Below are 24,605 nucleotides of genomic sequence, written 5' to 3'. Positions count from 1 at the left end.
GAGAGCCCGATGCGGGGCTCGATCCCAGGACCCTGAGATCATGACCTGAGCCGAAGGCAGAGGCTTAACCCACTGAGCCACCTAGGCGCCCCTGCAATACAATGCTTTTTAAATCGAGCTTTGATTTGATGTTATATTTCTTTAGTAGCTATGTTCATGTGAATGCACATCCACGTGGGGTTCCAAATTCTGTATAGTACTCTCAGCTTCTGGCTAAGTCACTTGTGATTAGTGATAAAAGCAACTTACATGTTTTTCTTTCATTTAGACACAAAGACAGCTACAGACACAGCTTAATGAATAGTATACTTCTCTCTTTTGGCTAGGATAGCTTCAGAGGAGAACTGTCATTTGAAAGCTGAACCTATCAGATGGTTGGCAGTATGTGGTACATGTACCTTACAAAGGACCTGTCATCTGAGAAGAGAAAGGGTCGGTTCAATATTTCATTTTCTGATTAATTTCATTCTACTCCTCAGAATTGGTAGTTGATTATTATTATTATTTTTTTTTTTTGGTATCTGATTTTTTTTTTTTTTGGATATCTGTTTTTATTTTTGGTATCTGATTTTTTTTTTTTTGGTGGTGTCTGATTTTTTTTTTTGGGGGGGGGGTATCTGATTTTTAAGAACCAAGCCCACATGTGGCTTATGTGCAGCTAGGCATTAAAGAAACCCAATAACTAGACATCACAGAAAAACAATAACTAGCACTGTGGTAAGTGCTTTGTATGCATTTAATCTTCACAAAAAATTATAAGATGGCTACTATTATTATCCTCATTTTGAAGACAAAGAAACAGACATGGAGGTTAGATAACTTGCTTCAGCTTACAATGTTAGTGGCTGATTCAGCCACTAACCAGGTTTGTCTGGTCTAGACATAGCTAGGTTTGTCTGGTCTAGAACTCCCCACAGTCTTTTTTCTTTTCTTCCTTTTTTTTTTGTATAGTTATCACAAAAATGTTACCTTAGTTTCAGGTGTACAGCGTAGTGATTTGACAAATTCATGCATTATGTTATGTTTACCACAAGTGTAGCTACAGCCATCTGTCACCATATAAGCTAATATCATTGACTATATTCTTGGGCTGTGCTTTTTATTCCTGTGACTTATTCACTCCGTAGCTGGAAGCCTTCAACCATTCTGCCTATCCTCCCACCCCCCTCCCCTCTGGCAACCATCAGTTTGTTCTCCATAGTTATAGGTCTGATTCTGCTTTTTGTTTGTTTATTCATTTTTTTAAAAGATTCCACATATTAAGGTATTTGTCTTTTTCAGTCTTATTTATTTCACTTAGCATAATACTTTCTAGGTCCATCCATGTTGTCACAAATGGTACAGACTCATCCTTTTTGTGGCTGCGTAATATTCCATTACATATATATACTACTGCATATGTAATTATTTCAATACTTATATTACATATGTATGGTGTGTGTATATATGTGTATATTTTCCATATCTGTTCTTTACTGATAGACACTTTCTTAGGTTGCTTCCATGTCTTGGTTTTTGTCAGTAATGCTACAGTGAACGTGGGGTACATGTATCTTTTTGAACTAGTGTTTTGTATTCTTTGGATAAGTACCCAGTCATGGAATTACTAAATTAAACAGTATTCCTATTTTTAACTTTTTGAGGAAGCTCCTCCATACTGTTTTCCACAGTGGCTAAACAAATTTACATTCCCACCAGCAATGCCTGAGGGTTCCTTTTTCTCCACATCCTCGCCAACAGTTCAGAACTCCCATTCTTAATCGTACCATCCATACATTGCCTCTGCGTTAAAGGGTCAGGTAGAATGTCAGTCTGATGTTCCAACAGCTTGTTCTAACTAGAAGCTACTCTACAATATTATAACATCGCACTTTATTGAGCTGTTTTAAAACATTCTAATAAGCTAATTTAGCATGTTGCATGTTCACTGTATTTTCGTTTTTTAAAAGAAAGAGTTGCCTTGTTCTTTGGCAATAGAATACGGGATTTATGGAGTTAACTGTTCTAGCTCTTCTTTAGATAATTTAACTGTGAATGTGATAATTTTATTTTTTTCCTGGGTAAGAATTCTATGGAGATATTTAAAGAGGTGTGATATAAAGTGGCTCTGAAAAAAACTAACAGGGGATGTGACCTTATTCTTTATATTTGAAGCTCCAGAATGGGAGAAGTAAAGAACAAAGACTCAATGTGGGACAACTTGACCTTCAAAGTAAGGCCAATTTTTCTTTATATTCATTCTTCTTTTTCTTTCCTTTTTTTTTTTTTTTAAAGATTTTATTCACCTATTTGACAGAGGGAGAGAGAGATCACAAGTAGGCAGAGAAGCAGGCAGAGAGAGAGTGGGAAGCAGGCTTCCCGCTGAGCAGAGAGCCCAACGCTGAGATCATGAGCTGAGCCAAAGGCAGAGGCTTAACCTACTGAGCCACCCAGGCGCCCCTCTTTATATTCGTTCTTTATAAATGCTTGATAACTCAAGTACAAATTGTTGCATTTTTGGAGTTGACCATTTCCTTTATCTACATATTCTGATTAAATGATTAAACTCTCAAAATAGATAGCAGTTAAATTCTTAAAATGTCGCCATTGGCATTTCTAATTATTTAATGAATTAGCTTATTTGAAAGTAAATACCTCCTACTCCAACAGCTTCATCATCTTGGCTATATATATATATATATATTTTTTTAAGATTTTATTTATTTATTTATTTGACAGACAGAGATCACAAGCAGGCAGAGAGGCAGGCAGAGAGAGAGAGGAGGAAGCAGGCTCCCTGCTGAGCAGAGAGCCTGATGCGGGGCTCGATCCCAGGACCCTGCGATCATGACCTGAGCTGAAGGCAGAGGCTTTAACCCACTGAGCCACCCAGGCGCCCCTTGGCTATATTTTTAAGAGATGTGCTATTTATTCCTGAAATGGAACTATAACCAGGCTATGTTAAACATTAATCTAGCCATGATAACAAACCATGTTAAATCAAATATCTGGCAGCAGGAAGAAGGAAGGTTACTAGGATATTGTTTTATAGCTCAGTTTTTTTACATATTTTTTTAAGATTTTATTTATTTATTTGAGAGAGAGAGAGTGAGAGAGAGCATGAGAGGGGAGAAGGTCAGAGGGAGAAGCAGACTCCGCATGGAGCTGGGAGCCCGATGTGGGACTCGATCCCAGGACTCCGGGATCATGACCTGAGCTGAAGGCAGTTGCTTAACCAACTGAGGTACCCAGGCGCCCCTAGCTCAGTTTTTTAAAAAAAGAATTCATTTATTTACTTGTCAGCAGGAGAAGTGGAAAGCAGAGAGAGAAACAGACTTCCCGTTGAGCAGAGATCCCGATGCAGGACTTGATCCCATGACCTTGGGATCATGACCTGAGCTAAAAGCAGACACTTAACCAAATGAGTCACCCACGTGTCTCTGTTTTATAGCTCATTTAATAAATCTAGATACTCTACAGATGACATCCTTCTACTCCTAAGAAGAAACAAAAAATACAGTAAAAAAACTAGTCATTTCAACCCATACGATCTCTGTCTTCTCTCTTAAACATCATCACTTGATCCCATAACATCATTTTTAAAAGGTGTATTTCTTTTGCGTGACTTGAGGCCTCCCTGAGGTGAAGGCTGAGACTCGGTCTCGCACTGTATTGTAGCTGACGGTGCTTCAAAACTCCAGGAGGCAGGGATCCATGGACAGGAAAGGAGGACTCAGTCTTTGCCGAGGAGCTTGGAATTTGTCCCGCGTGCAATGGCGATCTCGAATGTTCCAGCAGAGCAGTGGCCTGATGGAAACCTTCTTTGTGTGGCAGGCCCCTTGCCAAAATCTTCTGAGTCAGCCTCCATGCTGTCTGCCTGCATCTAGAAACTGAGAAGTTCGCCCAGATTCACCAGATGGTACTGCTCATGCCTGTCATTCCCTACCTAATATTCTGCTCTCCAGCAAAAGCTACGGAGAAGTGAATTTATTCCTGAACTGACAGCATGTTTCTCCAAACACTGGTGAGGTGGCAAGAATTAGCATTCTGAAAGCTGTTTAAAAGGAAAGCAGGAGACCTGGTAGATTTGGACAGGAATGAAAAACAAATTGGTGTTCTTCTCATAGCGCACCCTGATGTAGGCTTTTCCTTCATTGTAATGATACTGGGCGTTATAGGCAACGGATAAACTACTGAACTCTACGTCTGAAACTAACAATGTACTCTCTGTTGGCTAATTAAACTTAAATTAAAAAAAAAAAAGTAATGACACAGGTGAGATGGGCGAGGCTCCCAGTGCCCATGGTGGTACTTCAGAGAGCTAGGGACCTGCTTTTGCCTGGATCTGGTTTATTTGCTAGTAAAGAAAAAAGCATTCCTATTAATTTAGACTTCCAAATAGACCTGGGTTGGATGATGATGATGATCTCTACAATTTATTAAGCTCTTACTATGTGCCTTAACCCTAGATGGGCATATTACAGTTTATTTATTTTTTATTCTTTTAATCCCCGATTGCTTAAATACAAAATGAAAAAGAGAAATTTCCTTTTAATCCCAAGTATCAGATGACCGCTGTTAACATTTGATTTATATATCTCTAGACTGTTATTTTTAAGCATACATATGTGTAAGCATTTGCACACACACGTATTTTTAAGTACGTGGGATTAGTATTATCCATGTTATTTAGTAATCCGTTTCCACTTAATATATCCTGCAGCTTTTCATGTCAAATACATAAAGATCTTTCTTATCCTTCCTGACATGGATAGTATCCATCATACATACCATGATTTATTTAGTCCATCTCATGTTGGTGGATTTTTAAGTATTTTTCTAGTTTGAGGCCATTATGAACAATTATTCGGTAGATATGTTTGTATACTTGCTCTATTATTTCCTTAGGATAAATTTCTAGAAGCAGAATGTTGGTTTAAAAGGTATTGCCAGTTGTCTTTCAAAAAGACCGTTTCCTGGGGCGCCTGGGTGGCTCAGTCGGTTAAGCGTCTGCCTTCGGCTCAGGTCATGATTCCAGGGTCCTGAGATCAAGTCCCGCATCAGGCTCCCTGCTCAGCGGAGAGCCTGCTTCTCCCTCTCCCTCCACCTGCTGCTCTGCCTACTTGTGCGCGCTCTCTCTCTCAAATAAAGAAATAGATAAAAATTGTAAAAATAAATCAATCAATAAAAAGACTTTCTTTTAAAAAAAAATTTTTTTTTTTAAGTAATCTCTACATCTGATGTGGAGCTTGAATTTACAACCCCAAGATCAAGAGTCACGTGCTCTACTGACTGAGCCAGCCAGGTGCCCCCAAAAAGACTATTTCAACTTACACACTTAAAAGTACTCATTTCCCCCAAACCTTGCAAATACTGACATTTTCTTTGCTTGTCTTTAGACGGTCTCATTTTGGTAACAATCTTACAAGGTAGATGTTGGTATGTTCATCTTAGGGATTTAAAAATAAAGCGAAACACCCTGAGGTTTTAGGAGGAACCTCCCCCGAGATCACAGAGCTCCCCAGTGATGCTGCTAGGGTTTGAGGCAGACATTCATGACTTCAAAACTAGTGGTTTCTCCACCTCTCTGAGCGAATGAAGTCATTTTTCGCCTTATATTATTGGCTTTAGGCTTATCTACATTTGCTTGGCTCACTGTCTTCTGTCTTGCCGTTGCCATTTTATTTTATGATTTCTCAATATCACTGGACTAAGAAAACACGGCCATCTGTTGCATGAGTGACAAATACAAGCACAACTTTCCCACTCAGTAGTCTCTAAGGCTGTCCCCTGTAGGCGTTGCCCACGGTTTCAGCACAGGGAAGAAAGCTATCGATATTGTCAGGTTGTGAGGTTATTGGAGTCTCCCTATCCCTTTAAAAATTCATCAGTCACCTGGCCCTCCTCTGGAGAAAGGCAAGGGAGAACCTTTTGTCTCCCCTTGCTATTTAAGCAATTTTTCTACCTACCCCCTGTGTTTTCTTATCTGTTAGATTCTTCGGTGTGAGTTTGGAACCTTGGGGCTGAGTAGAGCTGAGCAAAGAAGATACAGTAAGGGGAAGAAAATAAGGGAAGAGAACAGCTGAGAAATCAAGGAACCCAGACAGCATGGGAGTGGGCTCAGTTCTCTTTTAGCTTTGTAAGTGATTTCTCTCTTATCCCCCAGGAGAATCAGTGAAGGCGTCCATCCAGGAGTCAGAAGCATTTCTACCGCGGGTACAGAATAAGTGATCTGATTTGGTATTGTATTGTACGCACAGTATCTGTGCAGAACGCTGGTTTCTTTAAGATATCTGTCCATTAATAATTCTCTGGGACAAGAGGAGGATGCTGCGAGTGCCATTCTCCTGGGGACTCTCCTGGGAACTCTTCCTCCTAAGGGAGAAGCTTGGATAGAGCAAAGAGAAAAATGTGGATGTGGATTGCATTCGTGAACTTTGGAATGTGGGGAAATTCCAGAGTGGCAGTTCTCCTCTTAGCTGAGTGATTGCTGAATTTATTAGTAACCAGTGACACTGAAACTCGACCTGATCTGGCTTTTTTTTTTTAAAGGCTGAAAGCCTTCTCCATAAGGAGCCCGTAGAAGGCCTCCTTTTGTACTGGTTTGGAAAGATACCACTTGTATAACCTCAAGTTACTGTGGAAACGTATGACCCATCCTTTCTCTCAGCTTTAAATTGTCTTCATCCTGCCGAGCTCGGTCGTGTGCAAAGAGACCGTGATTTTCATTAAAATTAAAAACTGAGACAGCTTGTCTTCGGCACATTACCTAAATAGAGAAAAAATGTGAAATTGATGGGAAATGTCAGCTGTGGTGACTTCAGGCTGTGTCTGTGGAATGACTCACCTGGCAACAGGAAGTTTGAGGAAATCCAAAAGAAGAGATGGTATGCGTGTGGGACCTTATGGAAACAGAGCAGTGTCCAGAGTTTTTAACCATCCCTGCTTTCCTTTCCAGCACGTTCCAGAGGAGAGATACAGGATGCAGAGCAAACCCCTGGGAATCTGCCTGATCATTGATTGCATCGGCAATGACGCAGGTAGGTATGGACGCTGCGGGTTACCCGAAGGCCCGCAGTGAGGTCACGGCCCAGACAAGCTGTTCACAGCAAACCGCGGCGGAAGTCCGTGGCTTCCCTGGCGAGGGGTGCTTTCTCATTCATGTCACAGCCTGGATCGGGCTGGAGTGAGCTTCATTCCATGAGATCCTTCAGTGACATCATCATCTGAAGCCTTGGGGTTTTGCACAGGATTCTCTGGGTCTGGGTGGTGGATGAAGGAGGAGCATGGAGGGTCTCCCCAGAGAGTTTAGGGACCGGTCCTGAAGGTGGGGTGCCTCATTCCCAGTCACAATCCCATCGGTCGAACTCCCTCGTGGGCCTTCCCCTGACTATAGGAGACAAGGAACTCAGCCTGGTTGTGCGCCAGGAAGGAAAGGAAGGGATTTGGGGAGCACACGGCATTGTCTTTGGCACAAAGGTGTGATTGGCTGAAAGCTGGGGAGCTTCCGTCTTGCTTTTTCATGGGGAGGAGTCCTGGCATCCAGAGTGGGGGTTTAAAATGGAAGGCTTTCTGGTTCCGGTGTTACCAGATGTCCCAGCACGTCATGTAACTAGATTATGAGAGCTTTTCTGGAGAAAAATGAAAAATATTAGACACGTGTGTTCACTTAGAGGCAGTGCGTTCCTTACTTAGTTCTGCCTCCGTGGCCTTGGTTGTTCGGCCTTGGTCTGTGCTACTTGCGGGTTACTCTCGTTGGGATCTGAACCGATTCTCTTGCTCAGCTGCTGATGTCCTATTCAAACTGGAGCAGGCACGGGGGAGCGTCAGAGAGAACAAGAATCTCATTGTGAAAGAACACGTTTAATTATTTACCTCTCCCTCAGAAGGGTCGATTAGCACATTTCCACAGGTTTCCTGCTTTGCAGAATTCTTGGAATGAGTCAGAACTGTCTTTTAGGCTCACTGAAAATGTTACCATGGGGAGTTCTATGGGAAGAGAATCTAAGAGAAGGTCAAATAAGCAAATATTAGGTTGAATTTCCCAGGATTTCAGAAATGATCTCACTTTCCTCATGTCCTATTTTCGGTTAGATGTGAGACATGCTGTCCTCTCGGCTGTAGATAAGTGTCCTTTCTTAACCATGAGTACCAATATAAGAATGAGAAAATATTTCTTCAGTGAGTAACTTCCTGCTTTAAAAAAGAGTATTTGTTTTCACTTTCTATTATAATCAGTTTTGTTTTCATTCATTGGCAGAAAGCTCCCAACTGCAGGATGTATATCTGTTGTATGAAGAGCTCATAATGCCATGACCTGCTGTGAATTTGTAACTAAACCTCAGTGTCTGTGTCTGCTTCCCTTGCTGAGTTATAGGCCTCCTGTGCGCCAGGAATGTATGTGTATTTATGTTTTCCTCTATTACTAGGAGCATAGTCACAGGTGGGTCCTGGAATATGACTGTGTGGCTTTGACTCATAGCTCTGTCATGTCCTAGCTTGCGACTTTGGACAATTTTCCTAGCCTCTGTAAACCTCAGTTTCTCTTCTTCTTCTTTTTTAAAAGATTAATTTGAGAGAGAGAGAGAGAGCGCGAGCTTGAGCACAAGTTGGGGGCGGGGCAGAGGGAGTGAATCTTTTTATTTATTTATTTATTTTTGACAGAGAGAAATCACAACTAGGCAGAGAGGCGGGCAGAGAGAGAGGAGGAAGCAGGCTCCCTGGGAGCAGAGAGCCCGATGCGGGGCTTGATCCCAGGACCCTGAGATCACGACCTGAGCCGAAGACAGAGGCTTTAATCCACTGAGCCACCCAGGCGCCCCAGGAGTGAATCTTTAAGTAGACTCCCTCTGAGTGTGGAGGCTGACCTGTGGGATTAATCCCATGACCCATGAGATCATGACCCATGAAATCATGACCCATGAGATCATGACTTGAGTGGAAACCAAGAGTGGGACACTTAACTGACTGCACCACCCAGGCGCCCCTCAGTTTCTCTTCTATAAAATAGTTCGCTAACAGGAGATACCTCATGGGGAGGTTGGGAGAAGTGAATGAGTTCATACTTGTAAAGGTCTTAGGGCCCATACATGACCATTTCTACAGCAAGATGAGTGGATAGTTACACTGAGTGGAATAAAGGCTATCAACAGCTTCTCACCAGTTCAGGAAAAGTTTTGCCACAAAATGAATCATGGAAAAGAACTTAAGGTTTTCAGAGCTTTTGGGTTTTCTGAATTGTGGATAAGGAGTTGCGGATACGTGGAAGAGCGCTCTGGGGCTGCCTGAGGTGTGCTACAAGCCTCTTTGACATGCAGTAGACAGGATTATTACTGATACTGTTTTCTCCTAAGAAAAGCTAGTCCAGAAGAAATGGCTTAAAAAGAAGATATCTAAAAGGTAGTTTATAATTTTGAGTGAATGTGGGTTGTCCATTAAAACCCCTTGACTGGTCTCTGGAAACAAATGAAAGACTTATACAAAGTCAGTCAGACTTAAACAAAGCTGACTCTACCACTACTTCCTAACTCACTCATTCTTCTGTCCTTGTTTATAATCATCCCCCTACTTGGTGTGTGGGGGGGTGTCCCCTTTCTTCTGTTTTGTCGGGCCCCCGCCTAAATTAGTATCTTGACCGCAGTCTCATCTCCAGGTGTCTCAGACTGCACTGATGATCCCTCCTCTGACCGCTTCTTTTACCTAAAACCCCACCGTACTGTGTGACATACCAGTCATTGTTTTGTGCCCATTTATAAGCTCCCCAGCCAGATGATAGGCTCTTTGATAGGCTCATCTTTATTTCCCAGCATGAAATACAGTGTTTCTGCAACATAGGAAGAGGAACTTTTTTTTTTTTTTTTTAGGAAGAGAAACTTTTTAAAACACGAGTTTTGGGGTGAAGATAATTTCAGAAATGATGAATAGTTTGTTCCTCCTTTGAGATTTGCATATTGGTCTGAAAGACTGAGCAGTCCTCCTGTAAAGAAACTTAACTCCCCTTCTCACTAAGAATATCCTGCCCAACTTTGTCTGTCTCATTTGTATGCCCTTTTTATTTTTAAGATTTTATTTTCTTTATTTGACAGGAAGAGAGTGAGAGAGCACAAGCAGGGGGAGTGGCAGGCAGAGGGAGAGGGAGAAGCAGGCTTCCTGCTGAGCAGGGAGCCCTACTCTGGGTCCAGGACTCTGAGATCATGACCTCACCAACTGAGCCACCTAGGTGCCCGCATTTGTATGCTTTATTATAATTAGAACTGGGCTCGTACAAGGTGCTCATTAAGTAGTGGTAAATGGAATGATGAGGCACTCCGTCTTTCTTATTGTATACATTGGTTTAATGGACTTCTTTTTATAGTTTGTGTCAAGATCAATGCAAACTCATTTAATTTTACTTTGTTTTAAGATATTTTTCTTAAGATTTTATTCGTTCATTTATTTGACAGAGAGAGAGAGACAGCACGAGCAGGGAGAGCAACAGTCAGAGGGAGAGGGAGAAAGAGATCGCCCGCGGAGCGAGGAGCCTGATGTGGGGCTTGATTCCAGAACCCTTAGATCATGACCTAGGCCAAAGGCAGACACTCAACCAACTGAGCCACTCAGGCGCTCCTTAAGATTTTATTTTTAAGTAAACTCTGCACCCCAGGTGGGCTTTGAACTCACAATCACATGCTCTGTTGACTGAGCCAACCACCACCCCAATGGGAACTCATTTTAGATGAAAACAAATTCTAAACAAATGGTGTCATTTTTACCGTATTTCGTTTTTTTGGACTTCATCTCAGTAGCCCCCAGACCTTCTGATTGGTGCTGACCCTAACCCTCGTCCTAACTGCAAGGCCACGTGAAAACTGATCATTTTGGGAAGTTGAGGTTTACTGAGATAGGGTTGGGTCAGGACGGGGGTTTCCAGAGAGGGTGGAAGGAGAAGTGTGACTTCTGCAGTCGTTGAAGTTTTATTTTCCAAACTCAGCATCCAAGGCTTTCTTCCCCATTTGAGGGAAGCGACAAGGCAGCGCCTGTGACAAATGGGACACAGACTCCGACTGCTCCCCACACGTTTCAGCGTAGGCTAGAGAGACTAGGCTAGCGTAGACTAGAGAAGTGTCTTTACAGACATCTTCCCGGATCGTCACAGGTACCTTTTGAAGAACATGGTACAGGCATTAGTAGTAATCACGTTAATTACAGATGAATAAACTAAGACAGTTAGTTTGTTCAAACTCACACTGTCATTACTCTGTTGATCTTATAAATCAGACTGGGCTCTATCCATGTTCTTGCCGGCCCGAGCAAGAAAGTTGCAAATGCCAGCTAGCGTCAACCCTCCCTCTGCGATAGAGGAAAGATGTGACATTATGGGACATCTCGACGATGAGGACTTGAGGCTGTGTCTTCTGAGGTGACTGGGCTACCAGAGGGATAGTTAATGGCGGCTCCCTCTTGGTCTGAGGTCCCTCCAAATTGCTGTTTTTATTGGCTTTGGGGGACTGTCCCATTTCTGGCTTCACCTCCTCTTTATTCTTCTTTCTCCTGTTCTATGAGGTAAGCACTTCCCGCCCCAGACGTCAGATTCCTGTCCCCTTCCTAGTCTCTCTGTTGGCGCAAGTTAGTTTTTCTAGGACCGGGCAAGGTTGAGACCCAGCAGATAGGGAGAGGAGCCAGGATTTAAACTTAGATCTTGGGATTCCGAGACTGGTTCCTCTTTTGCGGGCCCCATGCAGCTGCCTGCTCCCTGCTGTGACAGCCCCCACTCGCGCCAGAACCCACTGGGAACCCAGAAAAGGGAAAGAGATAGAAGGCACGGGACAGCCCTTGTTCTGTCCCTGAGTCCCGCACATCAGCACGGCAAGACAGACTATGGCTTTGTTTCGGGGACTTTGGTGAGGGAGGCAGTCTATGGGGAGGAGAGGGCTTGGAGGGCAGGCAGGCAGTCTGAGAGAAGTAAACAATCACTTTGAGTCGGGTGTTTCCCTGTTTGCTTCTGCCCCCTGGAGGAAAGAATACGCCATGACATGTGGGACCTCAAACGAAGACTTGGGAATGAAACTAGTGATGGAACTGGGGTCCTCGTCTGGGTGCTCTTTGTCCGGTCCTGGGTTCCAGCTGAGCCCAGTACTGGGTGCGGAAGACTTGCCTGCACCTGCTGAGGGGCAGGCCAGGGGGCAGCGCCTTTTCGATCCCACTGAGATCCTGTGGGGATGAGTGAGCTATTATTAGGTTCTCCAACCACCTGTGTATCGTGTCCTTCATGTCCCTCCTAATATTTATTTATCATAGGGTTTAAAGGAGATTGGCACCTTCTTTATATGTCTCCATTATTGTGTGAAATATAATTCTTCCCCCCCCCCCATTTACCTGTGGGCCAGATGAAATGTAGGTACCCTAACTACATCCTTAAGTAAAGGTTATTATCATTCCCTTTTCCTGATTTAGCTGGTGAATTATTTATCTAAGAATGTGTGCAAATTACTCCAAAATCTAGTGGCTTAAAACCACAAGATGAATTCATTTATATCTTTCACAGTTTGTGGGGAGCAGGAATTGAGGAGCAGCTTAGCTGGGCTGTTCTGACCCAGAGTCTCTCGGCAGATTGTGGTTGGAGCTCAGCTGGGGTCATCCGAAGGCGTGGCTGGGATCCAAGGATCCTCTCAGGAGGCTCACTCAGTGTCTGTGAAGCTGGTGCAAGGCCTTAGTTCTTCTTCCTGTGAGCCTCTCCACAGCACTGCTTGAGTGTTCTTGTGACATGGTAGCTGGCTCCCCCCAGAGTGAGCTGGTCAAAAGAGCGAAAGAGGCAGGTAGAGGCTGTATTCTTTTTATGATCTGGCTTTGGAAGTCCCATAGTATCCCTTTTGCCATAGTCATTAGAAATGAGTTACCAAAAAAAAAAAAAGAAAGAAAGAAAGAAAAGAAAAGAAATGAGTTACCAAGCACAGTCCACATTCAAGGGGAAGGGAATTACACTCTTTTTAAGGAAGGCGTCTCAAAGAACTTGTGGACATATTTAAAAGTGCCATATATGAAAAATGTGGGGCCATGATTAACCCCAGCTCTCCTGAGGGGGCAGTTCTACTAGACCCAATGTGAACATACCCGGGTACTGCCTGTGGGCTGGGTGAATTAAATTAAGAACACTCAAGAGAGCTCTTCTTTGTCCAGTGGCTGGTTTTGTTTTTTTTTTTTTTAAGATTTTATTCATTTATTTGACAGAGATCACAAGTAGGCAGAGAGGCGGGGAGAGAGAGAAAGGGAGAAGCAGACTCCCTGCCGAGCAGAGAGCCCAATGCTGGGCTCGATCCCAGGACCCTGGGATCATGACCTGAGCCAAAGGCAGAGGCTTTAACCCACTGAGCCACCCAGGTGCCCCCCAGTGGCTGTTTTTTCCAGCTTTTTGTTCACCCAAGGCTGTGTTTCTTTTTCTATCTTTCTCTTCCTATTTCCTGTTGAGAAGCCAGAAGAGAAATTACAATAGCTCACTTTCACTTTTATAGTTTATTAGGGGTTGGTAAAGTTTGTAGGGCAAGAAGGCTGAAACTCTTGGTTGAAGCTATGGGTCTTTTTTTTTTTTTTTTTAAGATTTTATTTTATTTATTTGACAGGGATCACAAGTAGGCAGAAAGGCAGGCAGAGAGAGAGGAAGGGAAGCAGGCTCCCTGCCGAGCAGAGAGCCCGATGCGGGGCTCGATCCCAGGACCCTGAGATCATGAATTGAGCTGAAGGCAGAGGTTTTAACCCACTGAGCCATCCAGGCACCCTGAAGCTGTGAGTCTTTGAACAACATCATGTTGTTTCCATTTAATGCAGAGAGTTGACAATTTGTGGCAAACAGTTATGTGGTAATTTCAGGAGAGTTACTTACCTCTCCTTTCTGTGATGCCTGCACTGGTATGAGATGGGGCCCTTTTGTTCCTGGGTAGAAGTTCTGTCTGTTCTAATTAACTCGTGTGTTGTTTAATTTGGTTTGGATGCAGTGCTGGGTTTCTGGAAGACCATCGTTCAGGGGATGAAGGGAGGTGGGTACATAGTCATGAGACATGGAGAGAAATCCAGAAAAGTTGGCTAGGAGTTTTGGGTAACAACCTGAAATTGGAGATGTCTGTTTAGCTTAGGGAATAACATTTTTTTCTGCTCTGCAACTGAACTAAGAAATGTAGGCATCCCTCAGACATGGAACAGAAACTTAATGGGCTCCTCAAAGGGATTTTTCATGAGGAAGAGAAAGATGTCTGTCTCTGCTGTTAGAAAGAAATAAAAAAGCAGGAGATTGTATTTATTTCTCTGATGAAGGCAAGCTGAGCAGATGGGAAAGAAATGAACTGGGTAGGCTATAGAAATTTCTAGAAAATGGAAACAAGATTTTTTAAAAAAGGGAATAGAGCCCAGGAGCTTTATTGGTATTATCTCATTTAATCCTCCCCGCGTGCTCACAGGGTGGGTATTGTCACTTCCATTCAATGCTGGGGAGACCCACTTCTTTAAAGTCACGCGGCCCACAGGTGTGGTCAGGTCAGTGTTGGAAGGCAGGCTTGTCTGGCATAAAGTCTGCCTTTTCCACTGCCTTTCACTCTTCCTGCAGGCAAAGTCAATCCGGGATTCCTGGAAACTAGGAGAGGAATTCTTGGGGGCACTACAGGGAATCTTGGCTAAGGGCTCCCAGTGCTCGGTCAGAGGAAGCACTGGGAAGCAGGTCGTGAGAGGAACTGGGGAGTCTGGAAATGGTCGCAGCTTAAATGTAAGGGCCTCTGTATCAGCCCACAGCCTGCGGACATGAGGGAACTTGTGACCCGGGCCGTCTTCTCTGCAGCCGTTTGGATCTAGATTTGGATCTACGCTCTGCAAACACATCTATTTCCTACATACTTGTGTGTTAGATTAAGAAAGAGCTTTTTTGAAAAATCCAAGCTTCGTTTTGGTGGAAGAGAAAAATTTTTGGTCCCCCTTTGGTTGCATTGGACTAGAAGTGGGCTCAGTCCGTGCCCGTGTCCAGATGTGGAGGTAGCCTCTAGCAAGGGACAGATTGTAACTGAGAACCTGGGACTTGAAGGTCGTGTGTTTCAGGTTGATTTCTTCCTGCCCCGAGCTCAGGTCCCTCAAAACCTCAAAATTATGGCACAAAAGCAGAAATGAGTTAAGTAGTGGAGATCGACTGTGCTTATTAGAATTGCTACCTGGTGCCTCTTAAAATTTCTCACCCTAGTGTTGTTTTCTGTGTGTGTGTGTTTGTTTATTTTATCCAGCATTTCTTCGGGACACCTTTACTTCCCTGGGCTTTGAAGTTCAGTCTTTCTTGTATCTGAGTGTGGACAGTATAATCCAGGTCCTTCGCCGAGTTGCCTGCATGCCTCAACACCGCGACTACGACAGCTTTGTGTGCGTCCTGGTGAGCCGAGGTGGCTCCCACAGTGTGTTTGGCGTGGATCGGACACACTCAGGGTTCCCTTTGGATCAGATCAGGAGGATGTTCATGGGAGACACGTGCCCTTTTCTCTTAGGGAAGCCAAAGCTCTTTTTTATTCAGAACTACGTGGAGTCAGAGGACCCTCTGGACAACAGCAGCTTGCTAGAGGTGGATGGACCAGCGGTCAACAACCTGGAATCGAAAGCCAAGCAGCCTGGGCCGTCCACCATTCACCGAGAAGCTGACTTCCTCTGGAGCCTGTGCAAGGCGGACGTGTCCCTGTTGGAACGGTCCTCCAGCTCTCCATCGTTGTACCTGCAGTGCCTCTCCCAGAAACTGGGGAAAGAAAGGTGAGCCACCTGGGTGGGTTGTGGCCCATCCCTGGACCACTTGACTCTTTTCTTGTTGCCATGATGAGAGGACCGCTGTGCCACGTTTGATGCTCTTCTCTTCAGGGAGGAAAGGATTTTTCATTCCCTCCTGGGGATGCCTTAGGAGGAGGCACGTTTTATGAATGCTTTGTGCTCCAGGAGGTCACTTGCTAGCCAGCTTGTAGTTTGGATCTTGTTCTTCAAAATAAATAAATTTTTAATTGTCTTTTTAAAAAATTATTATTACAAAGGCAGTACATTCTCCTTACTGGAAAAAACCCCCCGTGAAATTTAAATGCCAAAAACAGACCATAACAAGCAGTGATAGTCCTACTTATTAGAATCAATTTCTGTTAGCCATATCTTGGGGTATTGCCTTCCAGATCTTTCTCGGATACCTGCATAATCATATCTAAATGTTTTTCAAACCAAAACGGAATCATCATCTACTATTACTTTATAACCTGCCTTTAGTTGGTGTAACAGTACATCACATGCATTTTACATGTCGGTATCTGACAACATCATTTTAACGTCCATGGAACAGTCCAGAATAAGGCTATGGCGTACTTAACTTGACCCATTTTCGGTCATTGGAAGGTGTTTTGCTTCCATAAAAGGAAAGTGTTCAGTGTCTCTGTGGCTCAGTATTTGTGCTTATCTGTACTGTTTTCTTGAGGAAAATTCCCAGAAGAAGAATTGCTGTGTCAAATGACATGCATTTTGAAAGGCTGGGATGCCTTTCAGTCTCATCAGATTGCCCTCTAGGACAGTCACACCTGCTCTGCGCGAGAGTGCCTGTGTCTGTGAATTCTGCCCGACACCGCATGCTCTTTTCTTTCCCTGTCTTGACAGTTTGAGGGATGGAAACCGATACCTGACTCCCCACATCGGCAACTCTTTGTTATACAGACATATCTGATGTTGATTGCCAAGAATACTTGTCTAAGGGAAACCTTGGTGATCTGGTTTTCATTTAAGAAGATTATTTCCGTGTAAGACTAGCAGTCCATTTTCAGTTGTCCCATTACAATTTAGAATGAAATTGCAGAGCCATGTGCGAAATGCATTCTGTGGTAGCTTCCCAGGAATATATTGCATGGCCTGTGACACCCGCCTCCCTCCCTGCTCAGTCACAGCAGCAAGGAAGGGACTGTAGTAGAAATGACTCAACCTTCCGTATGCCAGCAGTGTCCTTGGCATCCAACCTGCATCTGCATAGGGGATCCAGGTGTGTTGTTATTTGGCTGGCGTGTCTCTAGGATAAGATTCAGTTGTCCCTTGGGTGAGGGGACTGTGGTCATTGGCCCAGACTGCTGCCAGCTGGTTTGGATCCCTCACTAAGCAGCTCATAGAGCATTTAAAAAGGCACAGTTTCAATGCACTGTCACCTCTGTTGGCTTCTTTCAACCTAATGGCAATCTGTCTCCTCTTTGACATTGGCATGGCATTAATTTGTGCCTTTCTTGTTCCCTCCAGAAGACGCCCGCTCCTAGAGCTCCACATTGAACTCAACGGCAGCGTGTATGATTGGAACAGCAGAGCGTCTGCTAAGGAGAGGTACTATGTCTGGTTGCAGCACACGCTGAGAAAGAAACTCATCCTCTCTTGCGAATGAACAGCCAAAAGCCTTTCCTACTCCCGCCGTCTCTACCACTAGGCCAGAAGTAGTTTTCAAGTGAGGGTATGTGTCGTGTGGGGAACATGAGGTCCTGTACGTGCCGAAATGAGCCTCTGTGAGGACCGCGATCAGGGAGGCGTGTTTGAACTAGAGCCGCTGGGTGGAAGGCTTTGGTCTCTTGCTGAAAACATCCGAAGCCCGTGTTAGGAAGGAAATGGCTGCGAAGCTTGAAAAACCAAGTGCTGGTTGAGTTGGGTGCCTCAGGATTATGTTGCCTTCCTTCGTGCCATTAGGTAAACCAGAGCCATGGAGACAGGGTTGTAGTCACACATCTACCAATATACTAGTACCACTACTATAAATTTAGTGAGGGATGCGAACATTCAGTGCATAGCCGTGGCTTTGTAATTGGACATTGTCTGTCGGTCTAGGACTCCAGTTCTGGTTCACAGCTAACCACATACATTTTTCTTTCTCACGTTAGGTGGGATGACCTGAAAGGCAATCATTATTTAAAATTGCATTTAAAGTTTTTAAAAAACATATATATATATACATAGAGAGAGAGTATATAAATATATACTCTATATATATAGAGTATATTTATATAACTCATTATATAAATTGCATGGATTATCTCATTTAATCCTCTCCCTGCAAAAGAGCTCTGTGAAAACAATATCTAATGGAAAAAAGACAGTCTCCTCAACAAATGGTGCTGGGAAAACTAGCCAGCTACATGCAAAAGAATGAAACTGGACCACTTTCTTACACTGTACACAAACACAAACTCAGAATGGATTAAGGACCTAAGTGTGAGACCAGAAACCATAGAAATCCTAGAAGAGAGGACAGGCCTAATTTCTCTGACATCGGCTGTAGCAACATTTTTCTAGATGTGTCTCCCGAGTCAAGGGAAACAAAAGCAAAAATAAACTACTGGAACTACATTAAACTTCATAATACATAAAAAGCTTCTACACAGCAAACTTCATAATACATAAAAAAAAATACATAATACATAAACTTCATAATACATAAAAAGCTTCTACACAGCAAAGGAAACAGTCAACAAAATAAAAGACAACCTGCGGAATGGGAGAAGATATTTGCAAATGACATGTCCGATAAAGGGTTAATATCCAAAATATATAAAGAACTTATACAACTCAAGAGCCAAAAACCAATCTGATTAAAAATGGCAGAAGATGCCTCTGCCTGCCTCTCTGTCTGCCTGTACTCACTCTCTCTGACAAATAAATAAATAAAATCTTAAAAAAAAAAATGGCAGAAGAAAAAAATGGGCAGAATACACAAAGAGACATTTCTCCAAAGAAGACATAATGGCCAACAGATACATGAAAAGATGCTCAACATCACTCATCATCAGGAAAATACAAATCAAAACCACAATGAGATGTCACCTCATATGGGTCAGAATGGCTGAAATTAAAAAGAGAAGAAATGCAGCCACTCTTGAAGACAATATGGAGATTCCTCAATAAGTTAAAAATAAAGCTACCCTATGACCTAGAAATTGCACTACTGGGTATTTTTCCAAAGGATACAAACATAGTGATTCATAGGGGCGCATGCACTCCAGTGTTAATAGCAGCAATGTCCACAATAGCCAAAATACAGAAAGAACCCAGATGTCCACTGACAGATGAATGGACAAGGAAGATGTGATACATATATACGTATATCTCACATATATCTGATACACACACACACACACACACACACACACACACACAATGGAATATTACTCAGCCATCAAAAACAATGAAATCTTCCCATTTGCAAAGACATGGTTGGAACCAGAGGGTATTGTGCTAAGTGAAAAAAGTCAGAGAAAGACAAATATGTGATTTCGCTCACGTGGAACTGAAGAAACAAAACAGATGAACATAGGGGATGGGGAGGGAAAATAAGATGGAGTCAGGGAGGAAGACAAACCACAAGAGACACTGAATTCTAGGAAACAAACAGAGGGTTGCCGGAGGGGAGGAAAGTGAGGGGACGGGGTAACTGGGTGATGGGCATGAAGGAGGGCACATGATGAGATGAGCACTGGGTGTTATATGCAACTAATCAATCACTAAATTCTACCCCTGAAACTAATAAAACACTATATGTCAGAGAAAGACAAATATCATATGATTTCACTCATATGTGGAATTTAAGGAACAAAACAAATGAACAAAGGAAAAAAGAGGCAGGGGCACCTGGGTGGCTCAGTGGGTTGAGCCTCTGCCTTCGGCTCATGATTCCAGGGTCCTGCTCGGTGGGGAGCCTGCTTCCTCCTCTCTCTCTCTCTCTGCCTGCCTCTCTGCCTACTTGTCATCTCTGTCAAATAAATAGATAAAATCTTAAAAAAAAAAAAAAAGAAGCAAACAGTCTCTTAAATACAGAAAACAAACTGATGGCTACCAGAGGGGAGGTATGGGGGGGATGGGTGAAATAGGTGAAGGGAATTCAGAGTACACTTATCATGATGAGCACTGATTAATATACAGAATTGTTGAATCGCTATATTGTATACCTGAAAGTAATAGAATACCGTATATTAACTATGTTAGAATTAAAATTTTAAAAAGGCAGTTGTTATACCTTTCATCCCTTCCTCTGTCTTGCTGACTAGAATGTGGATGTGATGACTGGATCCTTAGCTTCCATCTTGAACTGTGAGGATAAGGGTGACACTGTAGGGATAGCTAAATGGTGAGCAGGAAGGAGCCTCCTTGGATGAGGACAGAGTCTGGATTTTTATGTGAGAGGGAAAAAGTGTGGGATTTATACTTCTTTCAACCTAAAGGAGTCCAACTGATGCATTATTATATGACTAAAATGTTTATAATGTTTATACGTGTTATGAGTGTGAACAAATTGTCCAGATGATTTGAATTTTCCAATTATTGTTTAAAAATAAATGCACACTTAAAATCTGAGCTACCTGTATGTTTAACATGCATCTTGGTTGCTTCTAAGTTTTGGCATTGTGAAAAAGGGTGTGGTAAACATTTGTGTGTTCATTTTTGTGTGGATATAAGCGGCTAGTTCATTTGGGTAAATATCTAGGAGAACAATTGTTGAATTGTGATTGTTGAATTAAACAATTGTACAATTGTTTAATTCTGGAAGTAACACATGACTATACTCACAAGTGGCTACATCATTTTGCAGAGTTCCTATTGCTTCACATCCTTGCCAGTATTTGATACTGTTAGTGTTTTGGATTTTAGCCATTTTAATAGATGTACAGTGATAACACGTTTTAATTTTTGATTACCTAATGGCATGATAGTGAGCATCTCTTTTATATCCTTATTTGATATCTGTATACCTTCTTTGTTGAGAGGTCTGTTCAAATCTTTTGCCCATTTTTAAACTGTGTGATTTGTTTTCTTACTGGTGAGGTTTTTTTTTTCCTTAAGATTTGTTTATTTGAGAGAGACAGAAAGAGAGAGAGCGAGAGAGAGAGCAGGGGGAGGGGCGGAGGGAGAGGGAGAGAATCTTTAAGCAGGCTCCCTGCTGAGCGTAGAGACGAACTTGGGGCTTGATCTCATGACCCTGGGGTCATGACCTGAACCAAAACCAAGAGTTGGATGCTTAACCAACTGAGCCACCAAAGCAGCCCTCTTCTTGGTGAATTTTAGGTGTTCTTTATATAGAATGCCTAGGTGTCTCAGTTGGTTAAGCCGCTGCTTTTGGCTCCGATCCTGATTCCAGGGATCGAGTCCCACATCAGTCTCCGTGCTCAGCCAGGAGTCTGCTTTTCCACTTCCTCTACTGTATTGCTGTGCATGCGTGTGTGCTCTCTCTCTATCTCTGTCAAGTGAATAAAATCTTTTTTTAAAAAAAAGAATGTATATTTTGGATATAAGTCCTTCATCAGATATGTTTTACAAATATTTTCTCCCAGTCTATGGTAGAAGTTTATAATTTTAATGATACTCAAATTACAGTTGCATCTGTTTGTTTGTTTTTCTTGGATTGTGCTTTTAGTGTGTATCTCAAAACTCATCCCAAGCTACCTGTATGTTTAACATACGAAGCCAAGGTCACACAAACTTTCTTCTATGTTATTTCTTTTTAAGATTTTATTTATTTATTTAAGAGGTAGAGCATGTGTGTGTACTTGCCCACAAGCCGGTGGGGGGTGTCGGTGCAGATTACAAGCAGACTCCTTGCTGGGCATGAAGCCCAAGGCGGGGCCAGGTCCCAGGATGCTGACATCATGACCTGAGCCAAAGTCAGACCACTAACCACTGAACCACCCAGGCACCCCTTTCCTATGTTATTAACCAGAAGTTTTAGAGTTTTGCATTTTGCACTTAAGTCTCATCATTTTGAGTTGCTTTTTGTGAAAGGTGTAAGGTCTTTGTCTATATTCTTTTGTTTTGATCCTTATGTTTAGAGCTTTATATTGAATACACCAATATATCTGATGTAGGTAACATGTCAGGAGTTTAAAATCAATACAATTATATTATTTGTTTCTTTGTATACAAAGCATAACTTGTGACTTAAAAAATGAAATAAAAATTACATATTGTACAAGGGTCCAGTTTGTTTAATATATAAACACCCTTAATGTATTTATTTTAAACATAAATGTCATAATATTTAACACTGTTCTTTCTTTTCATTCAAGTAGTCATGTCTATACCTGTGCTTTCTATCATATTTCAGTTACTCACAATTTTTCCCTCTTTAAATGATGATATGAGTAACATCTTTTCTTCATTATTTGGTAAGGACTTCTTGCCCCAAACCTAGGATTCCCATCCCTTTCTTCGTGCCTCTTCTAACATAGCTCCTGAGCATTATTTCAACTGTCTTGCATCTTTAATCTTGCTCTCTCTCTCTCTCTGTTTTTTGACCCTTCCGTCCAAAACCAGGCTCTGACTCCCCATCAGAGAAAGTCCCTCTCTTTCAAGTCACTGTCTTACATATGACTACTCTATACTCTATATTCTTTCTCCTTTCATCTATTTACTCCATACTTCCTTGGAATCTGGATTCACCTTAAATCATTCTGCGAAATCCACAAGATCCAAGGGTGACTTGCACCAAAGTTACCAAACTAGTAGTCCATAGATTCTATGGGGTCATTGTCCCTTTCCTACTTCTCCAGGATATTCCACCCTAGAGTTTGATCAAGGACTTCCTTGACCAGATCTGTAGTTGTGGATATGCACAACGATCATGCCTTTCCTTCTATGTTCTCTTTTGACAACCTTGTAGCGTCAACGACTACTCCTATGCTGCTAACTCGTAGGATATTTCCAGTCTAGACTCTTCAATTTCAAATCTCACCCTGCAATTTCCTGGGAAATGTTTCCACTTCATGTCCTTTCGGCACCTCAAACTCAGTATACTCCAAATATAAACAAAAGCTCCATTCCAAGTCTGCTTTTCTGCCCTTGTCTCTGCTTTAAGTCAACAGCCCCTCCAGAATATCATTTTCCCCTGACCCACCCTCTCCTATGTTTCTTCAGCTAGTTTCTAAATCGGTTGTTTCTGTACCCAGAATGTCTTCTCCATCTATCTCCATCATTATAATTCCCCCAGCTTTCATTATCTCTCCATTGAACTATGGTAATAGCTTTCTCACTAATCTTGCCTCTAGCCTCTTAAATTCTATGATTACTTCGTACCTGGCATCCTGAAGCATCTCCCGAACAGCTTTGTCACCTCCCTCCTTTGAAACCTTCAAGATTCTCCAGTGCATACACAATAAGAGTGTGACTGGGGGGTGGGGTGAGGGATGGAGTGGGGAGTAGCGGTTGTTGATGCAAGTCCTGCAGTGCAAAGGCCCAGAGAACCAGGAGCTTTAATGTCCTAAGGCAGGAGAAGATGAACAACCCAGTTCAAAAATAATTTGCCCTTCTTCCTGTTTTATTCTTCCTGACCATCGTTAATGGGTTGGATGTTGTCCACCCCCATTGACGAGGGCAGATTTTCTTTACTCAGTCTACTGATTTAAATGCTAATCCCTTCCAGAAACATCCTTACAGACATAGCCGGAAATAACGTTTACTGGCTCTCTGGATATCCCTTAGCGGTCAAGTTGACACACCCAGTTAACAATCAGAAGGTTGTTTGTGACATCTCATCACATATTCCAGACATATTCCAGACCTCCATTTCTTTTTTTCACTGAGATATAATTCATCTTTTATAAAACGATCCTTTTAAAGTGTACAAGTCACTGAATATATAGTCACTGTTGTGCACATCACCACAATCTAATTTCAGAACATTTCATCTACCTAAAAAGAACCTCTGTACCTGTTAGCCATCATTCCCTATTTTCCCCTTCTCCCCAGCCCCTGAGCAAACACAAATCCACTTTCTATCTCTACACCTTTATCTATTCTGGACATCTTATTTCATGTCCTACAGTACGTTTCCTTTTGTATCTGACTCCTTCCACTAAGCATAATGCTTTCAAGTTTCATCCATGTTGAAGAATACATAAGGACTTCATTTTATTTTATGCCTGGATAAGATTCCCTTGTATAGGATATAGTGTGTTGTATTTATCCGTTCATCCACTGATGGAAATTTGGATTGTTTCTACTTTTTTGGCCTTTATGAATTATGCTGCTCTGAGTATTCATGTAAGTTTCTGTGGGGATGTATGTTTTTGGTTCTTGGGTATATGTAAGTCCAGTGGACTTAGTGGATCATATAGTAACTCCAGGTTCAACTGTTTGAGGACTGCTAGACTGGTTTTCAAAGGGGCTGGAGCACTTTACATTCCCACCAGTAGCGTATAAGGGTACCAATTTCTCCACATCCCTGTTTTTGTTTGTCTTTTTTTTTTTTTAATTATTATAACCACCCTACTGTGTATGAAGTGGTATCTCATGGTGGTTTTGATTGCATTGCCTTAATGACTAATGTTGAACATCTTTTCATGGGCATATTGGCTATTTGTATATCTTCACTGTAGAAGCATCTATTCAAACTCTTTCCCATTTTAACTGATTGTCTTTCTGTTGTTCTGGTGTAATTCTTTTTTTTTTTTTTTAAGATTTTTTATTTATTCATTTGACAGAGAAAGAGAGCACAGGCAAGGGGAGGGGCAGGCAAAGGGAGGGAGAGAAGGGAGCCCAATGTGTGTTGGGGGGGAGCTCGATGTGGGGCTTGATCCCAGGACCCCTGGGGTCATGACCTGACTTGAAGGCAAATGCTCAGCTCAACGGACTGAACTGCCCAGGTGTCCTAT

At 42.5% G+C, this 24,605-nt stretch overlaps 1 protein-coding gene and 1 long non-coding RNA gene across 3 annotated transcripts in view; both read left to right on the top strand.

Annotated features, from left to right (window-relative positions):
- The window catches only part of CFLAR (CASP8 and FADD like apoptosis regulator), a 59,150-nt gene that overhangs the window by 24,490 nt on the left and 10,055 nt on the right, over nucleotides 1-24,605 (top strand). Inside the window, exons 6-10 of one of the 2 annotated variants that reach the window (XM_080799295.1) lie at nucleotides 2,155-2,212; nucleotides 6,146-6,195; nucleotides 6,938-7,019; nucleotides 15,213-15,723; nucleotides 17,224-17,304. In XM_080799295.1, the coding sequence (XP_080655421.1) occupies nucleotides 2,155-2,212; nucleotides 6,146-6,195; nucleotides 6,938-7,019; nucleotides 15,213-15,723; nucleotides 17,224-17,304 (782 nt within the window). Of the gene's footprint in view, nucleotides 1-2,154; nucleotides 2,213-6,145; nucleotides 6,196-6,937; nucleotides 7,020-15,212; nucleotides 15,724-17,223; nucleotides 17,429-24,605 lie in introns of both variants that reach the window. The other variant, XM_080799294.1, reaches the window with a different exon arrangement.
- LOC308340128 lies at nucleotides 20,021-21,930 on the top strand. The gene is made up of 2 exons (XR_013966582.1): nucleotides 20,021-20,968; nucleotides 21,058-21,930. It is a non-coding gene; the product is annotated as an uncharacterized lncRNA (long non-coding RNA).

This window comes from Martes martes (genome assembly GCF_963455335.1).
Source record: "Martes martes genome assembly, chromosome: 3".
Classification (NCBI taxonomy): domain Eukaryota; kingdom Metazoa; phylum Chordata; class Mammalia; order Carnivora; family Mustelidae; genus Martes; species Martes martes.
Note: the sequence above shows the minus strand (reverse complement) of the source record. Positions and strands in the feature narration are given on the sequence as shown.